A 19,636-nucleotide genomic window follows, 5' to 3' on the forward strand; every position below is an offset into this window, starting at 1 on the left:
CTCCGATACATCAGCCATGAGTTCCTCAACATAGGCTACACACATTAAAAAAACGTGTCAAACATTCAAAAGAAGATTACTGCTTTTAGTTTTGGTGGGCTGTCTGTTTTGTAACACTAGGTAAAGCGTTTTACAAATCAGTGCAAAGCCAATATGTGACAGATGTATGGGGGAAATCACAACCTACATAACGTGAGATTTTCCACCTTTGACTTACAGTAGTTGCATGGTTCTTTGACTGGCTTAGCTGAAGCACTTCCTGGCTTGTACTTTGGTTTTCAAATTCTATAGCGTAGGTCCCCTTTACTTGTCCTTGCCTGCTCTCTGTCACTGTTTGCGTTGTAGTGTAGTGCTGCCAAATGAATCCTGAGATAGAAATGATAGGAAAGAAACAATGATTTTGTTGATGCTGTTAATATTGATACTGAATGTGATGTTATCTATTATCAGCATGAAAACAGCAACATTCTGAGTTATCAAGATTAGCGAGCGGTATGAACTTACCTGCTGAGGATGCCATGATATCTGTACGACTTCATTTTTGGCGCAAATTTTTTGATGGTCTCATCTTTGGGGAAGCGATGAAAGCTTACCCCGTCTTTATATGTATTGCCACAACCTGCGATTATACACCGAGTAGGCATGGCTGGGGACTGTAGGCGAAAACTCTGGACTCAGTCTTTGTAAGTAACTAAATCAACTCAAATTACTTTCCGCACTTCAGTCCAGGTGCAATGACTATGCCACTGTGTTATTCTGAAACATAGGTCACGCGACCTCGTGACGTATCTCGTGCTCGTAAGTTTATTTTTTGAAGGGTGGAGCTTTGGGTCCTGAAAAACAGATGAAATACCGCTTTCCAGCAATTAGTGCACATTCACAAAATCACGCTCAGAAATGTAAGGTATCTCTCTGGATACATGAAAACACATTTGGATCACCATGGAATTTTGTTTTTTTAACTTAGTTGACCTTTAACTTAGAAGAGCAAGTTGGTACATCATGGTTCTAAGTTGAGTTTACTCAAAATCCTTTGGCAGCAGGTTGCGTTACATTTTTAAGTTGGCTTGACTATTTTTTTTTTTACAATGATTTAGTGTGCATTACATTTTTTAGTTAACACAAACCTCTCAACACTTAAGTTCTACTTCACTTTGCCTATTATTACACAAACAGAAACAAATACCGACATACAAGGAGGGAATTCCCTGGCCTCTGTTGAGGAAAGCTTAGTCTATACTCCTATACAACGTCTCGTGTCAGTTTCCACGGACTTCTCAATCCACCCGACCGTTGAAACTTTCAAACTTGTGAAGTGCGCATGCCCAGTGGCACTGGTTAAGGGGCGTCAATCAGCACTTGAATATATAAGTTCACTTAACTTAATTTTCCATTTCCTATGAACTTGTGGCGAAGGAAAGGTGTCTCAACTATTTTTTTTTTAGTTACTTGAACAATTAGAAAGGAAATTTGTTCATTCAACTTAGAATCCTTTTTTCACTCAACAATTTTGCAAGTTACTTTTTTTACAGTGTAGGTACTGCATGTATACTTCGCAAAGTCTGTGTATTTTCAGAGTCCTTAAAAAACATGCTGTGATTGTGCTCTAATCTGGAACAGGTGCATGGTAATTAGTGCTTGTGGTGCACGTTGCATGCTCAGAGCACAAACGCGTGCGGACGTGACAATCTGTGCATCAAACATCTAATTCCAAAACAACAAATTAAAATTTAATAAAAATTTATCTATTAATTGGGTTTCAGCAAACCTGTGTAAAATAATCCAGGTAGCATTAAAGCCATATATATATATTTTTTTTAATTCTGGTTCTTGTTTTAAAGTAAAGTATTTTGAACTAACTTTAATTCAGGTGCATCGCTTTTTAAAACTTGGAATAAAATTTCAGACAAGGATTTGTTCTAATCTTTCAGCTGAGTTTTTTAAATGGCTTGTAGAAATTAAATTAAAATAAGTTATACTTTGTTATACCCCCTTAATATTTTGACCTCATGAGAGCCAGCTCTGCCAGCATTAACATTTATTCGGTTGCGACTGCTTTCTTTTCTCATCTCATTATCTCTAGCTGCTTTATCCTTCTACAGGGTCGCAGGCAAGCTGGAGCCTATCCCAGCTGACTACGGGCGAAAGGCGGGGTACACCCTGGACAAGTTGCCAGGTCATCACAGGGCTGACACATAGACACAGACAACCATTCACACTCACACCTACGGTCAATTTAGAGTCACCAGTTAACCTAACCTGCATGTCTTTGGACTGTGGGGGAAACCGGAGCACCCGGAGGAAACCCACGCGGACACGGGGAGAACATGCAAACTCCGCACAGAAAGGCTCTCGCCAGCCACGGGGCTCGAACCCGGACCTTCTTGCTGTGAGGCGACAGCGCTAACCACTACACCACCGTGCCGCCCTGCTTTCTTTTCTCATGTACAAAAACAAACGCACAACTGAACAGTCGCTTGTGCAATTTCCTACAGTTTTTTGAAATTGGAGGGAATTTGATGCCCGATGTTATGCGAGTTGTATACAATTTGCCCTTTAGCAGATCACTGTATTCCAGGAATATTGTCTGATTTGAACTTCTGATTATCTGATTTTGTTAATCATTATCAAATTAAGGGTACATGTGCAAATGGCGGGCGGCACGGTGGTGTAGTGGTTAGCACTGTCGCCTCACAATAAGAAGGTCATGGCCTTGTCCCAACTTTTTTGAGATGTGTTGTCATGAAATTTAAAATCACCTAATTTTTCTCTTTAAATGATACATTTTCTCAGTTTAAACATTTGATATGTCATCTATGTTCTATTCTGAATAAAATATGGAATTTTGAAACTTCCACATCATTGCATTCCGTTTTTATTTACAATTTGTACTTTGTCCCAACTTTTTTGGAATCGGGGTTGTAATGTGTGTGTGTGTGTGTTTGTTACAGGGATGGAGCATAAAAGGGGGGAGAGAGCAGAGAAAAGGGGCTCCATCCCGACCACAACGTGTTAATGAGTGAGTGAGTGAACGAAAGTGAGTGAGTGAAAGCAAGCTGAAAAGCCAAATAAAGTGTTTGTGTGTGAACATCAAGTCTCACCTGCCATGCTTCTGTGCTCCACCCACATCAGGAATTCTTAAAAGGTCTATTTGTGTACCTGGGTGTGTATTCTGTGTCAGTCAGTTGTTAGAATGGTTACAGGACAAACCGTTGTCCTTAGCATTCTCCCTAAGGGTGTGTGATGTCACATGTGAATGCTATATGTCAACTTAATTTGAATTTAGCTGGATTGTGTGCTGGCTGTCAGTGCCTTGATTTGGAAAGAATGTAAAAAATGTTTTGGCACATTTCGTGTTTAAGACAAATCTCATCTCATCTCCTCTAGCTGCTTTATCCTGTTCTACAGGGTCACAGGCAAGCTGGAGCCTATCCCAGCTGACTACGGGCGAAAGGCGGGGTACACCCTGGACAAGTCGCCAGGTCATCACAGGGCTGATACATAGACACAGACAACCATTCATACTCACACCTACGGTCAATTTAGAGTCACCAGTTAACCTAACCTGCATGTCTTTGGACTGTGGGGAAAACCGGAGCACCCGGAGGAAACCCACGCGGACACGGGGAGAACATGGAAACTCCACACAGAAAGGCCCTTGCCAGCCACGGGGCTCAAACCCGGACCTTCTTGCTGTGAGGCGACAGCGCTAACCACTACACCACCGTGCTGCCGAAATTCAAAATCGAAACTAGTAAATTTACAAGGTTTAGTCAGATATTTGATCTCCAATAAAACATTTGCACTCCTGAAGCCTGGATGTAATGGAATTTATCATGGATTTGAATGCATTCAGAGATACCAGACTTTGAAGTTTGAGCTCTGCCTGCAGACTATTCCATGTACTTGGAGCAGAAAATCTAAAAGCTTTCTTTCCCATTTCTGTTCTCACCTTAGGAACAGTAAAATGAAACAAGTCCTGAGAGCGAAGACTGTAGGCCCTATTATTCAAGATTAAAAGTGATAAGTAAGATGGAGTCATCTCAAGAATAGCCTTGTAAATTAGCACATACCAATGACCGAGCCTACGCACATATAAAGATGGCCAATTTACTTTGCTGTATAAGACACAGTGATGAGTTAGAGCTCTACAGTTTGTAATAAACCTAAGAGCACCATGATACACACTGTCCAGTTTGTGGAGGCATTGAGCAGAGGCATTCATATATAACATCACCGTAATCAATAATTGGAAGAAAGGTTGACTCCACCAGTTTCTGTTTCACCCTAAAAGAAAAGCAAGACTTATTTCTAAAATAAAATCCAAGTAAAAGCTTCAGCTTCTTTAAAGTATACTGAATATGTGCCTTAAAAGACAAGTGGTCATCAATCAAAAACCCCAAATATTTAAAAGTAGATACAAGTTCAATTTGTTGACCGTTACTGGTGATAATGACAGGCTGACTTGATCTTGCTGATTTAGAGTTAGTAAAAAACATAAGTTTTGTTTTATCTGCATTTAGAACAAGTTGCAGTTGGCAGAGTTGGTCTTGCACTCTATTAAATACATTCTGCAGAATTGCAATTGCAGGTGTGGGTGCAAAGCAATATATAACTGTGTTGTCAGCATAAAGATGAAAGGTTGCATCTGGAATATTCATTCCAATATTATTTATATACAAGGAAAACAACAAGGGGCCTAGTACTGAACCTTGAGGCACTCCCTTGTGGACAAACTGAACCTCAGAAGAAACACCCTCTAACTCGACAACCTGGCTTCTATCTTTTAGATAGTTTGCAAACCATCCAACAGCATGTACAGAAAAACCAACTGCTGTAAGACGTTTAGTCAAAATATCATGGTCCACGGTATCAAAGGCCTTAGAAAAGTCTAAGAAAAGAGAGAGACAACACTGTTTATTATCTAGGGCTTCAGTTATGTCATTTATAACCTTCAAGGCTGCAGTGGTAGTACTATGTTTTTTGCGAAATCCTGACTGGGAAATCGACAAGATGGAGTTAGTGGCCAGGTATTCTTTTACCCATTCACTGACTAGGGATTCAAGTACCTTAGCCAGAACAGACAGCTTGGAAATAGGCCTATAATTATTTAAAATATTTGGATCTCCTCCTTTCAAAAGGGGGATAACAAATGCAGATTTCCAGACTTTTGGAATTACATTAATCGCCAAACTAAGATTAAAAATGTGACACAGTGGAGCAGCTACAATTTCAGCTGCCAGTTTTAAAAACAAAGGCTCCAAATTATCTGGTCCTGGTGTTTTTTTAGGATCAAGGTCTTTAAGAGCTTTAGCAACCTCTGCTGTAGAAAAAGGTGTGAAATTAAAAGCCTGAACATTACCAGGAGTCCTATCAACCAGTAGAGGGTCATTATAAGCCTTTTCACTGGTGTGGGTTGTTTAGAGGGGTTTTTAGAATTAAATAAAAACCCAGAAGAAATAAAATGTTTGTTAAAACAATTTAATATGTCTGTTCTATCAGTTATTCTGCTGCCATCAATCAGCATACTGGAAGGAATATTAACTAGAGGTGGACGACGGGGCAGCACGGTGGTGTAGTGGTTAGTGCTGTCGCCTCACAGCAAGAAGGTCTGGGTTCGAGCCCCGTGGCCGGTGAGGGCCTTTCTGTGTGGAGTTTGCATGTTGTCTGCGTGGGTTTCCTCCAGGTGCTCCGGTTTCCCCCATAGTCCAAAGACTTGCAGGTTAGGTTAACTGGTGACTCTAAATTGACCGTAGGTGTGAGTGTGAATGGTTGTCTGTGTCTATGTGTCAGCCCTGTGATGACCTGGTGACTTTGTCCAGGGTGTACCCCGCCTTTCGCCCATAGTCAGCTGGGATAGGCTCCAGCTTGCCTGCGACCCTGTAGAACAGGATTAAGCGGCCAGAGATAATGAGATGAGGTGGACGACAAAGATTTAATTGCTTTCCAAAATTTCTTTGGATTTTTCAGACTTTCAGAAGTCTTGGACAAATAAAACTCAGCCTTTGTATTTCGAAGAAGAGAGGTAAATTTATTTCTTAATTGTCTAAAATAAAGCCAGTCAGTTTCCAAGCCTGATTTGCGTGCCCTGGCCCATGCAGAATTTCGTTCATGCAGAACTTCTGCTAGTTTGGTTGTAAACCATGGATTATCACAACCTTTAATTCTGAATTTGCATAGGGGGGCATGTTTGTTAATTAAGTGACTGAAACTTCCATGAAAGTAACTCCAAGCCAAATCAACATCATCAAAAAGGGCAATCCTTTCCCAATCAAAATGATAAAGGTCATGCAAAAAAGCTTGTTCCGCAAACATTTTCATGTTCCGCTTCTCAACAAAGCGTGGTTTACTTTTAGGAAGCCTTTTGTCTCTCACGACCGCTATCACACAGTGATCACTCAGATCATTTGGAAACACACCTGTTGACACATATTTGGAAGGCATGTTGGTTAATACTAAATCAATGAGTGTTGCTTTTTGGGGACATTTGGGGTTAGGTCTGGTAGGGAAATCAATTATTTGTGTAAGCTTAAGAGAATCACATTGTGCTTTCAGGTCATCAGACACAGGCATGAGCCAGTCCCAGTTTAGATCTCCCACCAAAAGTAATTCATTGTATTTCACCTGAGATAAAAACTTAACAATGGAAGACGATGCATTTTTAGGAGCAGATGGTGGTCTATAACATCTTACCAACATGATACGGTGATTCTTTGTTAATTCTATTTCGAGAGCAAGCAGCTCAAGCTCTTTAGATACTGACTCTTTAAACACTAAATTAACATCAAAATTGCTCCTAATATACATCGCTACTCCACCCCCTTTTCTTGGACGATCAGCACGATAAACATTATAGCCATTAATAGAAATATCCTTATCAAGTACAGATTTGGTGAGCCAGGTTTCAGCTAAGACAATAATATCAGCATTTGTTGAGTTTATCCAGACTTTTAACAAGTCCATCTTATTTAGTAGACTCCTTACATTTATATGAATTAATCCAAGTCCAGTTCTAGATTTAAAGTCTGCAGGAGTATAGCAATGTGCCAGTGTATCAGGGCCTGGATTAGTCTCAACATTCCCTGAAAGCAATAGCAATAATAAAACTAAACGTTTAAGGCTATTGCTACAACCTTTTACATCAGACACTTTGCTAGAGGGATAAATATTAGCTGTAAAGAAGGCTGTAGAATTACAAAAATGCTCACTCAAAACAAAGAAAGAATAAAACTGCAGAGACATATTAGACTTAAGCAGCCATTTAGATATATTCAAACACACGACTATCCTATACTCATGTAAAGTTGAAAGAGTAACTCTATGACAGTAATTGTGGGGGAAAGTCATATTTTCATAGTTAGAAATGAGGCCTACTCTGTTGAATATATATCCTCCTAAAGTGATGTTATAGATAGAGGAGGAATGCCGTACATGGGGCCACCACTCAGCTGGTCCAACCAAGGAAATAAAGCCTAATACAATGATTATCCACATTGTAGAAGAAGACAGGGAAACTATAAGTTTCATGGAGGCGTGGGTTGGATTGATGACTACAGAGCAGAATGGATGGAACAGGCCTCAGATTGCAGAGCAGGGTGGATGGAACAGGCCTCAGGCTGCAGAGCAGGATGAATAAAGCAGGCCTCGAGCTGTAGAGCAGGGTAGATGGAACAGGCCTCAGGTTGCAAAGCAGAGTAGATGGAACAGGCCTCAGGCTGCAAAGCAGGGTGGATGGAGCAGGCCTCAGGTTGCAGAGCAAGGTGGATGGAACAGGCCTCAGGCTGTAAAGCAAGATGGATGGAACAGACCTCAAGTTGCAGAGCAGGGTGGATGGAGCAGGCCTCAGGCTGCGGAGCAGGGTGGATGGAGCAGGCCTCAGGCTGCGGAGCAGGGTGGATGGAGCAGGCCTCAGGCTGCGGAGCAGGGTGGATGGAGCAGGCCTCAGGCTGCGGAGCAGGGTGGATGGAGCAGGCCTCAGGCTGCGGAGCAGGGTGGATGGAGCAGGCCTCAGGCTGCGGAGCAGGGTGGATGGAGCAGGCCTCAGGCTGCGGAGCAGGGTGGATGGAACAAGCCTCCGGCTCCAAAGCAGTGTATGATAAACTGCTATATGCTGCTGCAATTTAGAACCAATCTAATCCCACCACAGCAGCTCCATGCAGAAAGTCAATCACACCTCACGGTTCCAGGAGGCTCAAAACAGGCCACGGCTAGAAAACCAGTCCACAAGTAGAAGGAGCAGGCCGGAACATACAAGGCAGAGCAGCCTTCCAAAGCAGACAAAAACATCAGCAATCCCCCAATCTTCAAGAGTTGGTCATTCATCCACACAAAAACCTTAAATAAAAACATTAAAAATACTAAAATCCAATAAAAAAGTAAAACAACATTAAAACAGACAGACACTTGACAGAGACAAAGGACATGCTACCATCTTGGACACACCCTTGAAAGCAGTGTATCACTGGATGTCATCATTACTGATATAAAAATTTGACGGGGAAAAAGTTTTATGAGTGGGTATGCTCAAGATTTGGAATAGTATTGCATACGTGTAATACTACAGCTCAAAAAAGTAGAATATCATGAAAAAGTTACATTTTTCGTAATTTAATTCAAAAAAGGTACATTTTCATATATTCTATACTCATTACATATAAAATGAAATATTTCAAACTATTTTTTTTGCTTTAATTTTGATGTTTATGGTTTATGGCTCATGAATATCAGAAATCCAGTGTCTCAAATTATAAGAACATTTCATTTCGAGTTTGAGTAAAACAGTATAAATACCATGTATCTCTCAGTCTAGTTCAGTACACGCAACTACAGTCATGGGGAAGACTGCTGACCTGACAGTTGTCCAGAAGATGATCATTGACACCATCCACAAGGAGGGTAAGCCACAGAAGGTCATTGCTGAAAAGGCTGGCTGGAAAAGGTGCACAAGCAACAGGAATGACCGCAGCCTTGACAGGATTGTCAAAAGTCAATTCAGTAATTTGGGAGAGCTTTACAAGGAGTGGACTGAGACTGGTGTCAGTGCATCAAGAGCCACTACACGCAGATGTCTTCAGGAAAGGGGCTACAACTGTCACATTCCTAATATCAAGACACTCTTGAACCAGAAATGACATCAGAATGGTCTTACCTGGGCTAAGGAGAGAACGAACTGGACTGTTGCTCAGTGGACCAAAGTCCTCTTTTCAGATGAAAACAAATTTTGGATTTCATTTGAAACTTCACACTGGACTTCAAACACCTTGGATTCTGTGCCTCTCTACTCTTCCTCTAGACTCCAGCACCTTGATTTCCAAATGAAATGCAAAATTTATTTTCACCTTTTACTTTTTCACAATATTCAAATTTTTTTTAGATGCACTAGTATGTGTATATACAGTGCATATGTTTTGTATCTTTCTCTGGTGTAGGTAGAGGAGTGTTTGGGCAGGTATGATGTGGAGAAGCACACTGCCATTGAGAGGGAGGACTATGACACAGCCAAGCAGAAGAAAGAGCAGATGGCGGTGTACAGGCTCTGAGTCTACTAGCAGTTGGAGCTACATGACCTGCTTGATATAAGCCAGGTAAGACTTACTACAGAGTAATCCATCCAAGCATCAGTCAAAACTTAGCCAAACACACCAAAAAAGCAACAGGGCAAAGGATTTTGCAAGGGATTAGCGACAGGCTGCCAGGTAGCTCCGTTGTGTGTTGTTGTTGATGGTGATTTTAAAAGTAATTAAGTAAATTACACAGGGAAATGAATACTTAAGTCTGAGTGAAAAATACTGGGGTGAGGTATGTGTAACCAACTATAACTAGTCGGTTACTCTAATAATAACTAAAAATGTCTGTGTGGCATACATGTCAACCTATACGGAATGTCCATATTTTATACGGATTTGATTCAATAAACGTAGTATACGGGCGTACAAATAAAGTTATACGGATTCTTTAAAAAAACTTCAATATTTATTTAGAGCTATAATCAATTCCCATGATGATAAAAGAGCGCATAACATTTACAAACGTACTGTACACCACAGAAAGCACAAACAGCCAGTAAAGAGTCTTATGAAATCACGCGTTATCTTGTGGTAGCGAGACTTCGTTCCACTTTTGATCATGCGCACACTGCATTGCGAGAATCCCGCCAACCGGGAAGTAACATTTTGTTTGAAACGCGTATTTCCACCTGAGCGACTTTCACTAGCGACTGAAAAGATTCTGAATGGGCACTCTGGCAAGATCAACACAGACAGTTGCTGTGACATGCAGCCTCGTGAGGTATTGGTGCAGACTGCTAAAAAAAGCTGTCATGGAGTACAATTCAGAACATTAGAGTGACACTTTGTGTTTTTGTCGAACATTGGAGCTTTGTATTCATTCTGAAGGTTTATTGTTATTAATATTGAATAAAAAGTAACTTGGATATATCATCGTTAATTATCATTCAAATTTTAGGTAAATTATTTTAATTTGCATCTTATGCGGGTTTTATAAGGGAAATACGGATTTTGGAGGTTGGTTATACAGGTTTGATTGACCAAAGGTTGACATGTATGGTGTGGCTAATAGATGATGCAAAGGAGGCGAAGAGTTCGTCTGTCAGCATTTCATCTCATCTCATCTCATCTCATCTCATCTCATCTCATCTCATCTCATTATCTCTAGCCTCTTTATCCTGTTCTACAGGATCAGCATTTATTCTAGAAAACAATGAATGACAGGGCTATGAACACACGGAGACAGAGGAAAGAATTCTGGCATTCCCCTTTCCAGACATCCCAAGCATGATAAAAATAAACAAAATAACATTTCCATACTGTAGGCTACATACTGTTCAGTAGGCTGGCTACATTTCACTGTGTGAGATAAAACTGACTATAATTGCCATGCACTTAATATCAATCATATAGTGTAGTTTACAATGCATGGTAAATTAAATAAAATGTACAGTAATAAAATATTTGACAAATCTTAAGAGTAGGGCGGCACGGTGGTGTAGTGGTTAGCGCTGTCGCCTCACAGCAAGAAGGTCCTGGGTTCGAGCCCCGGGGCCGGCGAGGGCCTTTCTGTGCGGAGTTTGCATGTTCTCCCCGTGTCCGCGTGGGTTTCCTCCGGGTGCTCCGGTTTCCCCCACAGTCCAAAGACATGCAGGTTAGGTTAACTGGTGACTCTAAATTGACCGTAGGTGTGAATGGTTGTCTGTGTCTATGTGTCAGCCCTGTGATGACCTGGCGACTTGTCCAGGGTGTACCCCGCCTTTCGCCCGTAGTCAGCTGGGATAGGCTCCAGCTTGCCTGCGACCCTGTAGAAGGATAAAGCGGCTAGAGATAATGAGATGAGATAATGAGATGAGATCTTAAGAGTTTTCTTAACATGGTCAAGGTAACATACCTGGAAAACAATGAATGACAGGGCTATTAACATACGGAGACAGGGGAAAGCATTCTGGCATCCCTACAACATAATACACCAGTTAGCACCCAGCCAAATGGCTATTCGGATAAACACTCAACTTTTTACACGGAATTTTACAACGCTAATTTACATATTTGATTTGATACATACAGTGGATATGTGTCAAAACATTCTTACATCAGAAAATAAGCATATCTTGGGAAATAGATTTGGGGATATAGACATAGAGGGATTTGGAAGTTCACAAAAAAACTTTATTCATATGAAATTATCACATTACTACATGTGTGTGTAGAAGAAGAGTCTGGAGACAGAAATCTTAGTTCATTAATCTCATCTCATCTCATTATCTCTAGCTGCTTTATCCTGTTCTACAGGGTCGCAGGCAAGCTGCAGCCTATCCCAGCTGACTACGGGCGAAAGGCGGGGTACACCCTGGACAAGTCGCCAGGTCATCACAGGGCTGACACATAGACACAGACAACCATTCACACTCACATTCACACCTACGGTCAATTTAGAGTCACCAGTTAACCTAACCTGCATGTCTTTGGACTGTGGGGGAAACCGGAGCACCTGGAGGAAACCCACGCGGACACGGGGAGAACATGCAAACTCCACACAGAAAGGCCCTCGCCGGCCACGGGGCTCGAACCTGGACCTTCTTGCTGTGAGGCGACACCGCTAACCACTAGTTCATTAATTATAATGAAATTATGAAAGAAATTAAATAATGAAAGAAATTAAATATAACATTTGAAATGCTGATATTTTTGAGCCTTCTCTGAAGGCCTAAAAGGCCCTGATGGTTCCCCTCTGCAGTTAGTGTTAGCAAGTGTGAAACTGACCTTAAAACGTGTTATCAAATTAGATGAAATTCACGTCTTCATGGGATGAATTCTCATTTTATATGCATCTTTTCTTACTCCAGCATATTGAACTAGATAGACACTGTGACTAAAGTCACAGTAATTTGCGCTAGCTCTTACAAACTGTGATGTCTGGTCACTGTACCCTATAGATCCGGAATGGTAAGAGATAGTGATGCTTAGTGAGGAAAAGTTTCGCCCTGCCGCCCTGAACAAAATAATAATTAAAAAAAAAAAACCTGAAAAAATCATGAAAATTGACAGAGTTATAAGTGATTGGGGGAAAAGCCCATTTTTCATGGATCATTCTGAATTGGTGATCCGGATCACCACCAAAAATCATAGCAACGTAATTCAGCCCAGCGGTATTCTTCATGTGAGATTTGGTGATGACTGGTTGAAAACTGAGGCAGAAATAGCATCCTAAAAAACATTGCAGTAATAATAATAATAATAATAATAATAATAATAATAATAATAATAATAATAATATAATAATAAAGTAGAAAGATCCTGAGCAAGAGTAACAATTTGTGCCAGCGCTGCAAGCTCAAATTAAATATTTTGCTGAGGTAGGGTCAGGAGCACTCATCCTCAGGTTTAACACTGCTGTCTGGTGGTTTATCTGTTTTCAGATACACACAGGTAGCTACAGCATTAACTATGTCATGTAGCATGAGAAGGTCATGGCAGATGATGACTTTCTACTTTGATGAGCTTGATTTGGATGCTTTACATGGAAAATGGAAATAAAATGGAGACCATTCTGTTGATGCATAGCATACAGTCAGTAAGGGTATTTTTAGGAAATGTAATTAAGTAAGAATACAAGTATTTGATTTCAATAACAATCAAGTAAAGTATAAATACCCCAAAATAATACTTAAGTATAGAAATGAAGTACAGTACAATTACTCAAGTATTTTTGCCCCGATGACATTGCATACTTTGAATGTAATTAATGAACCTTTGAAAAGACCAAACACCACCATTTGGAGAATGCACACCTCATGCAGATCTTTTCAGAAAACCTTTGACATGGCATGTGTGTAAAGTTTGTTAATATTTTTGCATTTTCTACTGCTTCCCAATCTGCTAACTACTCAGGATCTTGTGAGACATCTATGAACATATGCATGGATATTATCTTTTTTTCTCAGTGCTTTCTTTTGTGTGGCCTTCCTCGTTCTCATATTACATGCTGGCTGTGCCATACACATGGTGTATGGGTGACAGAGACTTCTTCCATCTGTTCGAGTGAGCCTGAACTAAAAGGAGTTATTACCTGCTCCACCTAACTCCACCTTCTTGTAATGTCACAACATGAAAAACAGGCCTGACTACTGGTCCCTTTAGTGACAACCAATTTTTACTCATTAGGAAATCAAACAATAGGAAGGTTATAATAAGTAAAATGAAATTATTAAAATAAAAACATGATTCAAGTAAGGAGTAAAAACACAACGGGGCATGTTGCTATAGGAAAATAAATAACGATGGGGTGCTGTGATGCCACTTGAAGTCACCACCCCAACATTCATTATTTTCCTATAACATCACTTCCCGAAGCATTTTATTCCTCTTATACTACTGCAATTTGGCAAGCATTACAATTTTAGGAATTAAACAGTCATGCATTTATCCATTTCTGGTTATATTTAACACAGTGGAACTTGGAAACAAGATGGATCTTGTTATCAGTTACATTATAGCAACTGTAACCAATTATTCAATCACCAGCATCTCTCTTTTTTTTGCCTCTCTTAATGAAGCTAACAATAAGGAAAAACTTCAGTTTGACCAATTAGGTTTCAATATTCAACAGCACTTTGATATAACAACATGATACCAATCAAGTGTGTGACTAATTGGTAGGCAAAAATTATTAACATACAGCTGCTCACAGTGACTTTCACAGTGTAGATTGCATAACTGTGTATGCATATATGGGTTAGGTCAGCTCTTGCCATATGATGAGAGGCCCCTACCAGCCCTGATGAAGAGATTGGAGAGTCAGCTCCAAACTCTAGCCAAGCAAATGCTTTCTCCATTGGACCCAAGTAGCCCATGCAGTCCTGGAGTCATGGGAGAATCAGAGCCATTGCCAGAGAAAGCCTAGAGAGAAGCTGCTCTGCCTTTAGAGGTGTACCTAGATAGTCTGGTAAGCAAACACAGCCTATAAAATATCTCATAGATGGCTTTAGATACAGTGAAATTAAAAACAATAAAACTTCACAACTTTAAAATAAGGAGCATTTAAATATTTATTATAAGAAAAAACATTTTATTGTTATCTTGTATACTAAGAAGCTTTTTTAAGAGCATTATGTTGTTTTTCTGTATTTTATGCATATAAACTACTAACTCAAAGCAGATAGATATTAATATATAGCACTATTATTGTCTTCTTTTTTATGGTAAATAAGCTCTGAATTAATTCAGTTTAATTTCATAATTGCAAGGGGACATTTCTGCTGGCTCCAGCTCATCGAGGACTGGACTATATTGTGATGGTCTGAGAACGCTGTACATTTTTTCTGGCATTTTTCTCATCTTGGGTGGCTCGAGCATACTCAAAGACCTAGTCCTATAGGGAAGATTCATTACTGGCAGTGTATAAAAAACGAGTGTAGGTCTCACTAGGAACCCCAAAAACTGAACTGACGAACATGATGAGAGCAGCAGTGTTCCTCTGTGAGATAGCACTTACTGATAAAGTGTCATCTGTGAGTCTGACATCAATATATCTGTTGTCTTATTTCACTGGACAATATTCTGTGAATGGGAGTATTATTAGTTTATGAAGTATTAAAGTGATACAGGTCAATATATTAAAAAGATGAATAGTACCCAGTAGAGCTAGAATAGCCTCTAGGTACTTGAATCACATGCTGTATTGCCCACTGCCTCGCCTGTGAAGGAGAATGGACTGGAAAAACACTGCGCTAATATTTACACTTGGGTACAGAAATGACCGAAATTTATCCTCATTATAATGAGCGAGGTCGCAACAAACCTCACAGAACCGGTGGCCTCTTACACAGAAGTGAGCCCTCGAGAGCCTTCAAGCTCACGGGTGCATTTAGATTTGGAATATTTCAATTCTATCCTGTATAAAAGTTGATGTTTCTCAAAGTGCAAACTCTTTTGTCACTCACCTGTCCAGCAGCATCTTGGCAAAGTTGGCATCAGATGCTGCATTTGTTTTTGCCTTTTCGTCCCTCCATCAGGAAAGCTCGCCAGCAATATTTACTTGGCTTGTCTGCTATGTTTTTTCCCTCTTTTTTTCTGGCACGTTTTGCCTCTGACAGTGTCATTTTTTAAAATTGTCTTTTTTTGGTCTCTATTTAGGAGTCTTTGTTTGATCTGGGCAATCCGCCATGTTTGCTGTGTCTCAGTAGTCGCGACCTCTGACCCGCGCATGACCTCACATGACCTTTCCAAACTGGCTGCCGAGCAGTTTGTAAACAGATTAACACATGGTTAGGATGCCCTGCATTAGGAAATAAAATGTATTGAGACAATTGTATTGAGGGTATCAGCTCAAACAATTCAGAAAGGGGAGTGGATTAAATGATTCCTGAACCAGCATATTGACCTGTGTCACTTTAACTGGTGTTTACTTAATAAAATGTTAAGAGAACAATAACTGATAAATAAAGGAAAAGAACAATAGAGAACAATTCATCTATCCATTATCTGCTTATCCTGTTCTACCGCAGGCAAGTTGGAGACTATCCTAGCCACCCACGTGCAATGAACCGGTGCTACAGGTGATCTAGCCCCTGCCCCTTTTCTGTTTGCTGTCCAAAGTGCCCTTTTCATAGGGACTGTTTTGTTGTTTTGGTTTATTTTTTTAATATTTGTAAAAGATAAGTTAGCTCCAACATCAATATTCTCTACAATTTGACAATAATATATGAAATTATAGATTTATAAAATAACGTTTTTCTATGTAAATGCGGGCATCAATCCGTGACGTCATGCATTCAGTGAACCTCCGTGCAGAAAGCGCATGCAGGCGGTTGACAGTGGGAGACAGTGCGAGGAACGGCATGGTAAGGTCACACTGAAAGTCTCCTTTCATTTCTTATCTGAACATGCAATATTGTGCAGCTTAGAACACAACAGTAAATGCGTAGGGTTGTTTATCATTTAATGAAGCCGCCTAGGCTATATTTAAACCGTTTGCTCCATCCATTTCATTAACATGGCAGATTCGGAAACTTTAGTTTGAACGACGGCGTTAATAACATATTCTAGCAGCTTCGAAAACTTAAGGCTGAATGACGACATCCACAACATATTCTAGGCTGTCAGACCTTCTTCTGCTGGCAATTGAGAAAGATATCCATATTGAATACAGTGTTGTAATAGACATTTTCAAGAACATGGCAAACCGAAGACTGCTGCTTTGAAGAATACTGCAGCATTTAGATGGATCTCACTCACACACACACACACACACACACACACACACACACACACACACACACACAGAATGTTCAGTTGCAATTGAAATTTAGTTTTGAATAAAGTTAACTTGTGTGAAAAATTTGTTCTAAGTGCCCTTTTTTGAATGTTGAGCCCCTGCCCCTCCAAAGGTCTTTGCACAGCCCTGATCCTAGCTGACTATGGGTGAGAGGTGGGGTACACCCTGGACAAGTCACCAGGTTATTGCAGGGCTGACACACAGACAAACAACCATTCGCACTCACATCTACAGTCAATTTAGAGCCTCCAATTAACCTAACCTGCATGTCTTTGGACTCTGGGGGAAACCGGAGCACCCGGAGGAAACCCACGCAGACACGGGGAGAACATGCAAACTCCACACAGAAAGGCCCTCGCCGGCCGCTGGGCTCAAACCCAGGACCTTCTTGCTGTGAGGTGACAGTGTTAACCACTACACCACCATGCCACCCAAGAACAATTCACGTTTGATAAAAATTTTATGAAAATAAACAGTAAAATTAGTGTTACAAAATTAAAATACTACTTAAAAACTTTACATGCAATGTTAAAAAAGTATGTTTGACAACACCCTGATATGTCAAAAAAAAAATTACATATCTAAAGTGTCTAACAGTCATTTCTTTATCATTTCTGCTCCTGGGGAGCCTAGTCTCTGTTCATTTTTTCAGCGTCAACACCCACGTCAGGTGTATTATAACAGGAGAATAAAAGAATTGCATTATAATGGGTCTCCAGTATTGGAAATGATGACTATTATTCAAAGGTACACAGTAGGAGAATCATATTCAGATATACATGTAACCACTAAAGGGATTTGAGATTGGGTTTTCACATTCATTCAAAGGCAGTGTGATATCAACAGTAGGATTGATATGCCTCTTTGGTTGTGTGTTGATTTTAGAGGTTGTCGTGAGTTGAAGAATCAGGTTATGCCTCATTGTTTCTACCTTCCAACACCGACATTGATGTCATGTCATTGTTCTGTGAAAGGACAATTGAGCATGACTTTGCAACACTTAGTGTTGATGGAGAAAAGTCATTCACTTATCAAACAATCAGTCAGTCATCAAAGGAATGCTCCCAGGTAACATCGTGGAGTTTCCTTCATTTTTGCATCGCGCTTTTAACAATGGATATTGTTAAATATCTTTCTTGCATAGCGCTTTTAACAATGGCTGTTATCATCATGAGGGATCAGTCAGCATTGGTGGCAGAATAATCACAAACCTCTGCTTTGCAGATTACATTAATGGACTAGCAGGATCAGAAAAAGAGATCGCCAGCCTAGTAGAATGCCTGAATAAGGCCTCCACTGCCTACAGCATGGAAAGCAGTGCAGAGAAGACCAAACTGATGACCAACAACACCAACTGCATCAGCACTGATATCAGGGTCAATGGCCAAAAGCTGGAAACAGTTCAAAGCTTCAAGTACTTGGGAGCCATTGTATCAGACCAGGGATCCAAGCCAGAAATAGTATGCAGGATTGCACAGACAATAACAGCACTGTCAAAACTGAACACCATCTGGAAAGATAGAAATATCTCGCTCAGCTCCAAGATCAGACTGACGCGCTCCCTTGTCATCTCCATATTCCTGTATGCCTGTGAGTCATGAACCCTGACTGCAGATCTGGAGAGAAGGATACAGGCAACAGAGATGAGATGCTTCTGGAAACTCCTTGGCATCTCCTACAAAGACCACATAACCAACAAAAACAGATGCAGCAGAATCCAGCAAGCCATTGGGCCCCACGAAGATCTCCTGACCATTGTGAAAAAGCAAAAATTGAAATGGTATGGGCATGTCACAAGATCAGAAGGGCTTGCAAAGACAATCCTGCAAGGGACTGTCCAAGGAGGAAGAAAAAGAAGCAGACAAAGAAAGAGATGGGAGGATAACATCACAGAATGGACAGGCCTAAAACTCAGCAACACCCTGAGAAAGGCGGAACAGAGAGAGGAATGGAGGGAACTGGTTGCTAGGTCTTCAGTGGTGCCCCAATGGTCATCCAGACTACGGGATAGATGATGATGAGATGAGATGATAAATTCCAGGGTAGTTTGATATTGGACTGTAGTTTGACAGCTGACAGGGGTTGAGGTCAGGTTTTTTAATCAGGGGTTTGATAACTGCTAGTTTAAAGGATTTAGGTACATAACCAGTGCTAAGGAAAGAATTCATTGGTTTTAGAAGAGCTTTGATTGCTTCTGGTAGCGTCTGTTTGGAGACACATGTAGGTAAAGAATCTAATACACAAGTTGATTTTGATGAGGAAATTAGTGAAACAAATTTGGTCTCTCAAAGGGGGATAAAAAATTCTAATTGCTGATCTAATATAGTTATAATGTTATCTACAGAGTTATCAAATGGTTTGCCTTTAAATTTATAGTGTGAATTTATTTTTTGCCGGATATTTTCAATTTTGCCATTAAAATTCATCACCACTACATATTGATGGTGTGCATGATTCAGTGGTCTTATTCCTAGTTAATTTTATTGCAGTGTTAAATAAAATTCTCAGATTATTTTTGTTATCTTTTACTAGGGTGGAGAGATACATTGATCTAGTAGTAATATAAGGTTTTCTATAGTTCAAAAGGTTTTCCATGCTGTTTGGAAGCTTTTTTTTAACACCATTTACATTCTAATTTTCAAGTGATCTGTTTTAAGGTGTATGTCTGATCATGATACCAGGGTGCCAGTTTTTTCTCTTTAGTTATTTTTCTTTTAAGTGGAGCTACATTATCTAGAGTACAGCAGAACATTGACTGTAAGCATTCTGTTGCCTGATCAATTTCTGTGGGGTCTGACGTGATCCAATCAAAGTTGGTAACTCTGGGAGATTATTGATAAAACTCTGTGCA

At 40.3% G+C, this 19,636-nt stretch overlaps 1 protein-coding gene across 1 annotated transcript in view; it reads left to right on the top strand.

Moving 5' to 3' along the window:
* cep104 (centrosomal protein 104) overlaps positions 1-19,636 on the top strand; it is a 95,060-nt gene that overhangs the window by 17,129 nt on the left and 58,295 nt on the right. The window contains 5 exon segments of the mRNA XM_060932736.1: positions 9,429-9,584; positions 12,929-12,938; positions 14,249-14,453; positions 14,851-15,023; positions 18,010-18,375. Coding sequence (XP_060788719.1) covers positions 9,429-9,584; positions 12,929-12,938; positions 14,249-14,453; positions 14,851-15,023; positions 18,010-18,375 — 910 coding nt within the window.

The sequence above is a fragment of the Neoarius graeffei genome, chromosome 10, assembly GCF_027579695.1.
Source record: "Neoarius graeffei isolate fNeoGra1 chromosome 10, fNeoGra1.pri, whole genome shotgun sequence".
Classification (NCBI taxonomy): Eukaryota; Metazoa; Chordata; class Actinopteri; order Siluriformes; family Ariidae; genus Neoarius; species Neoarius graeffei.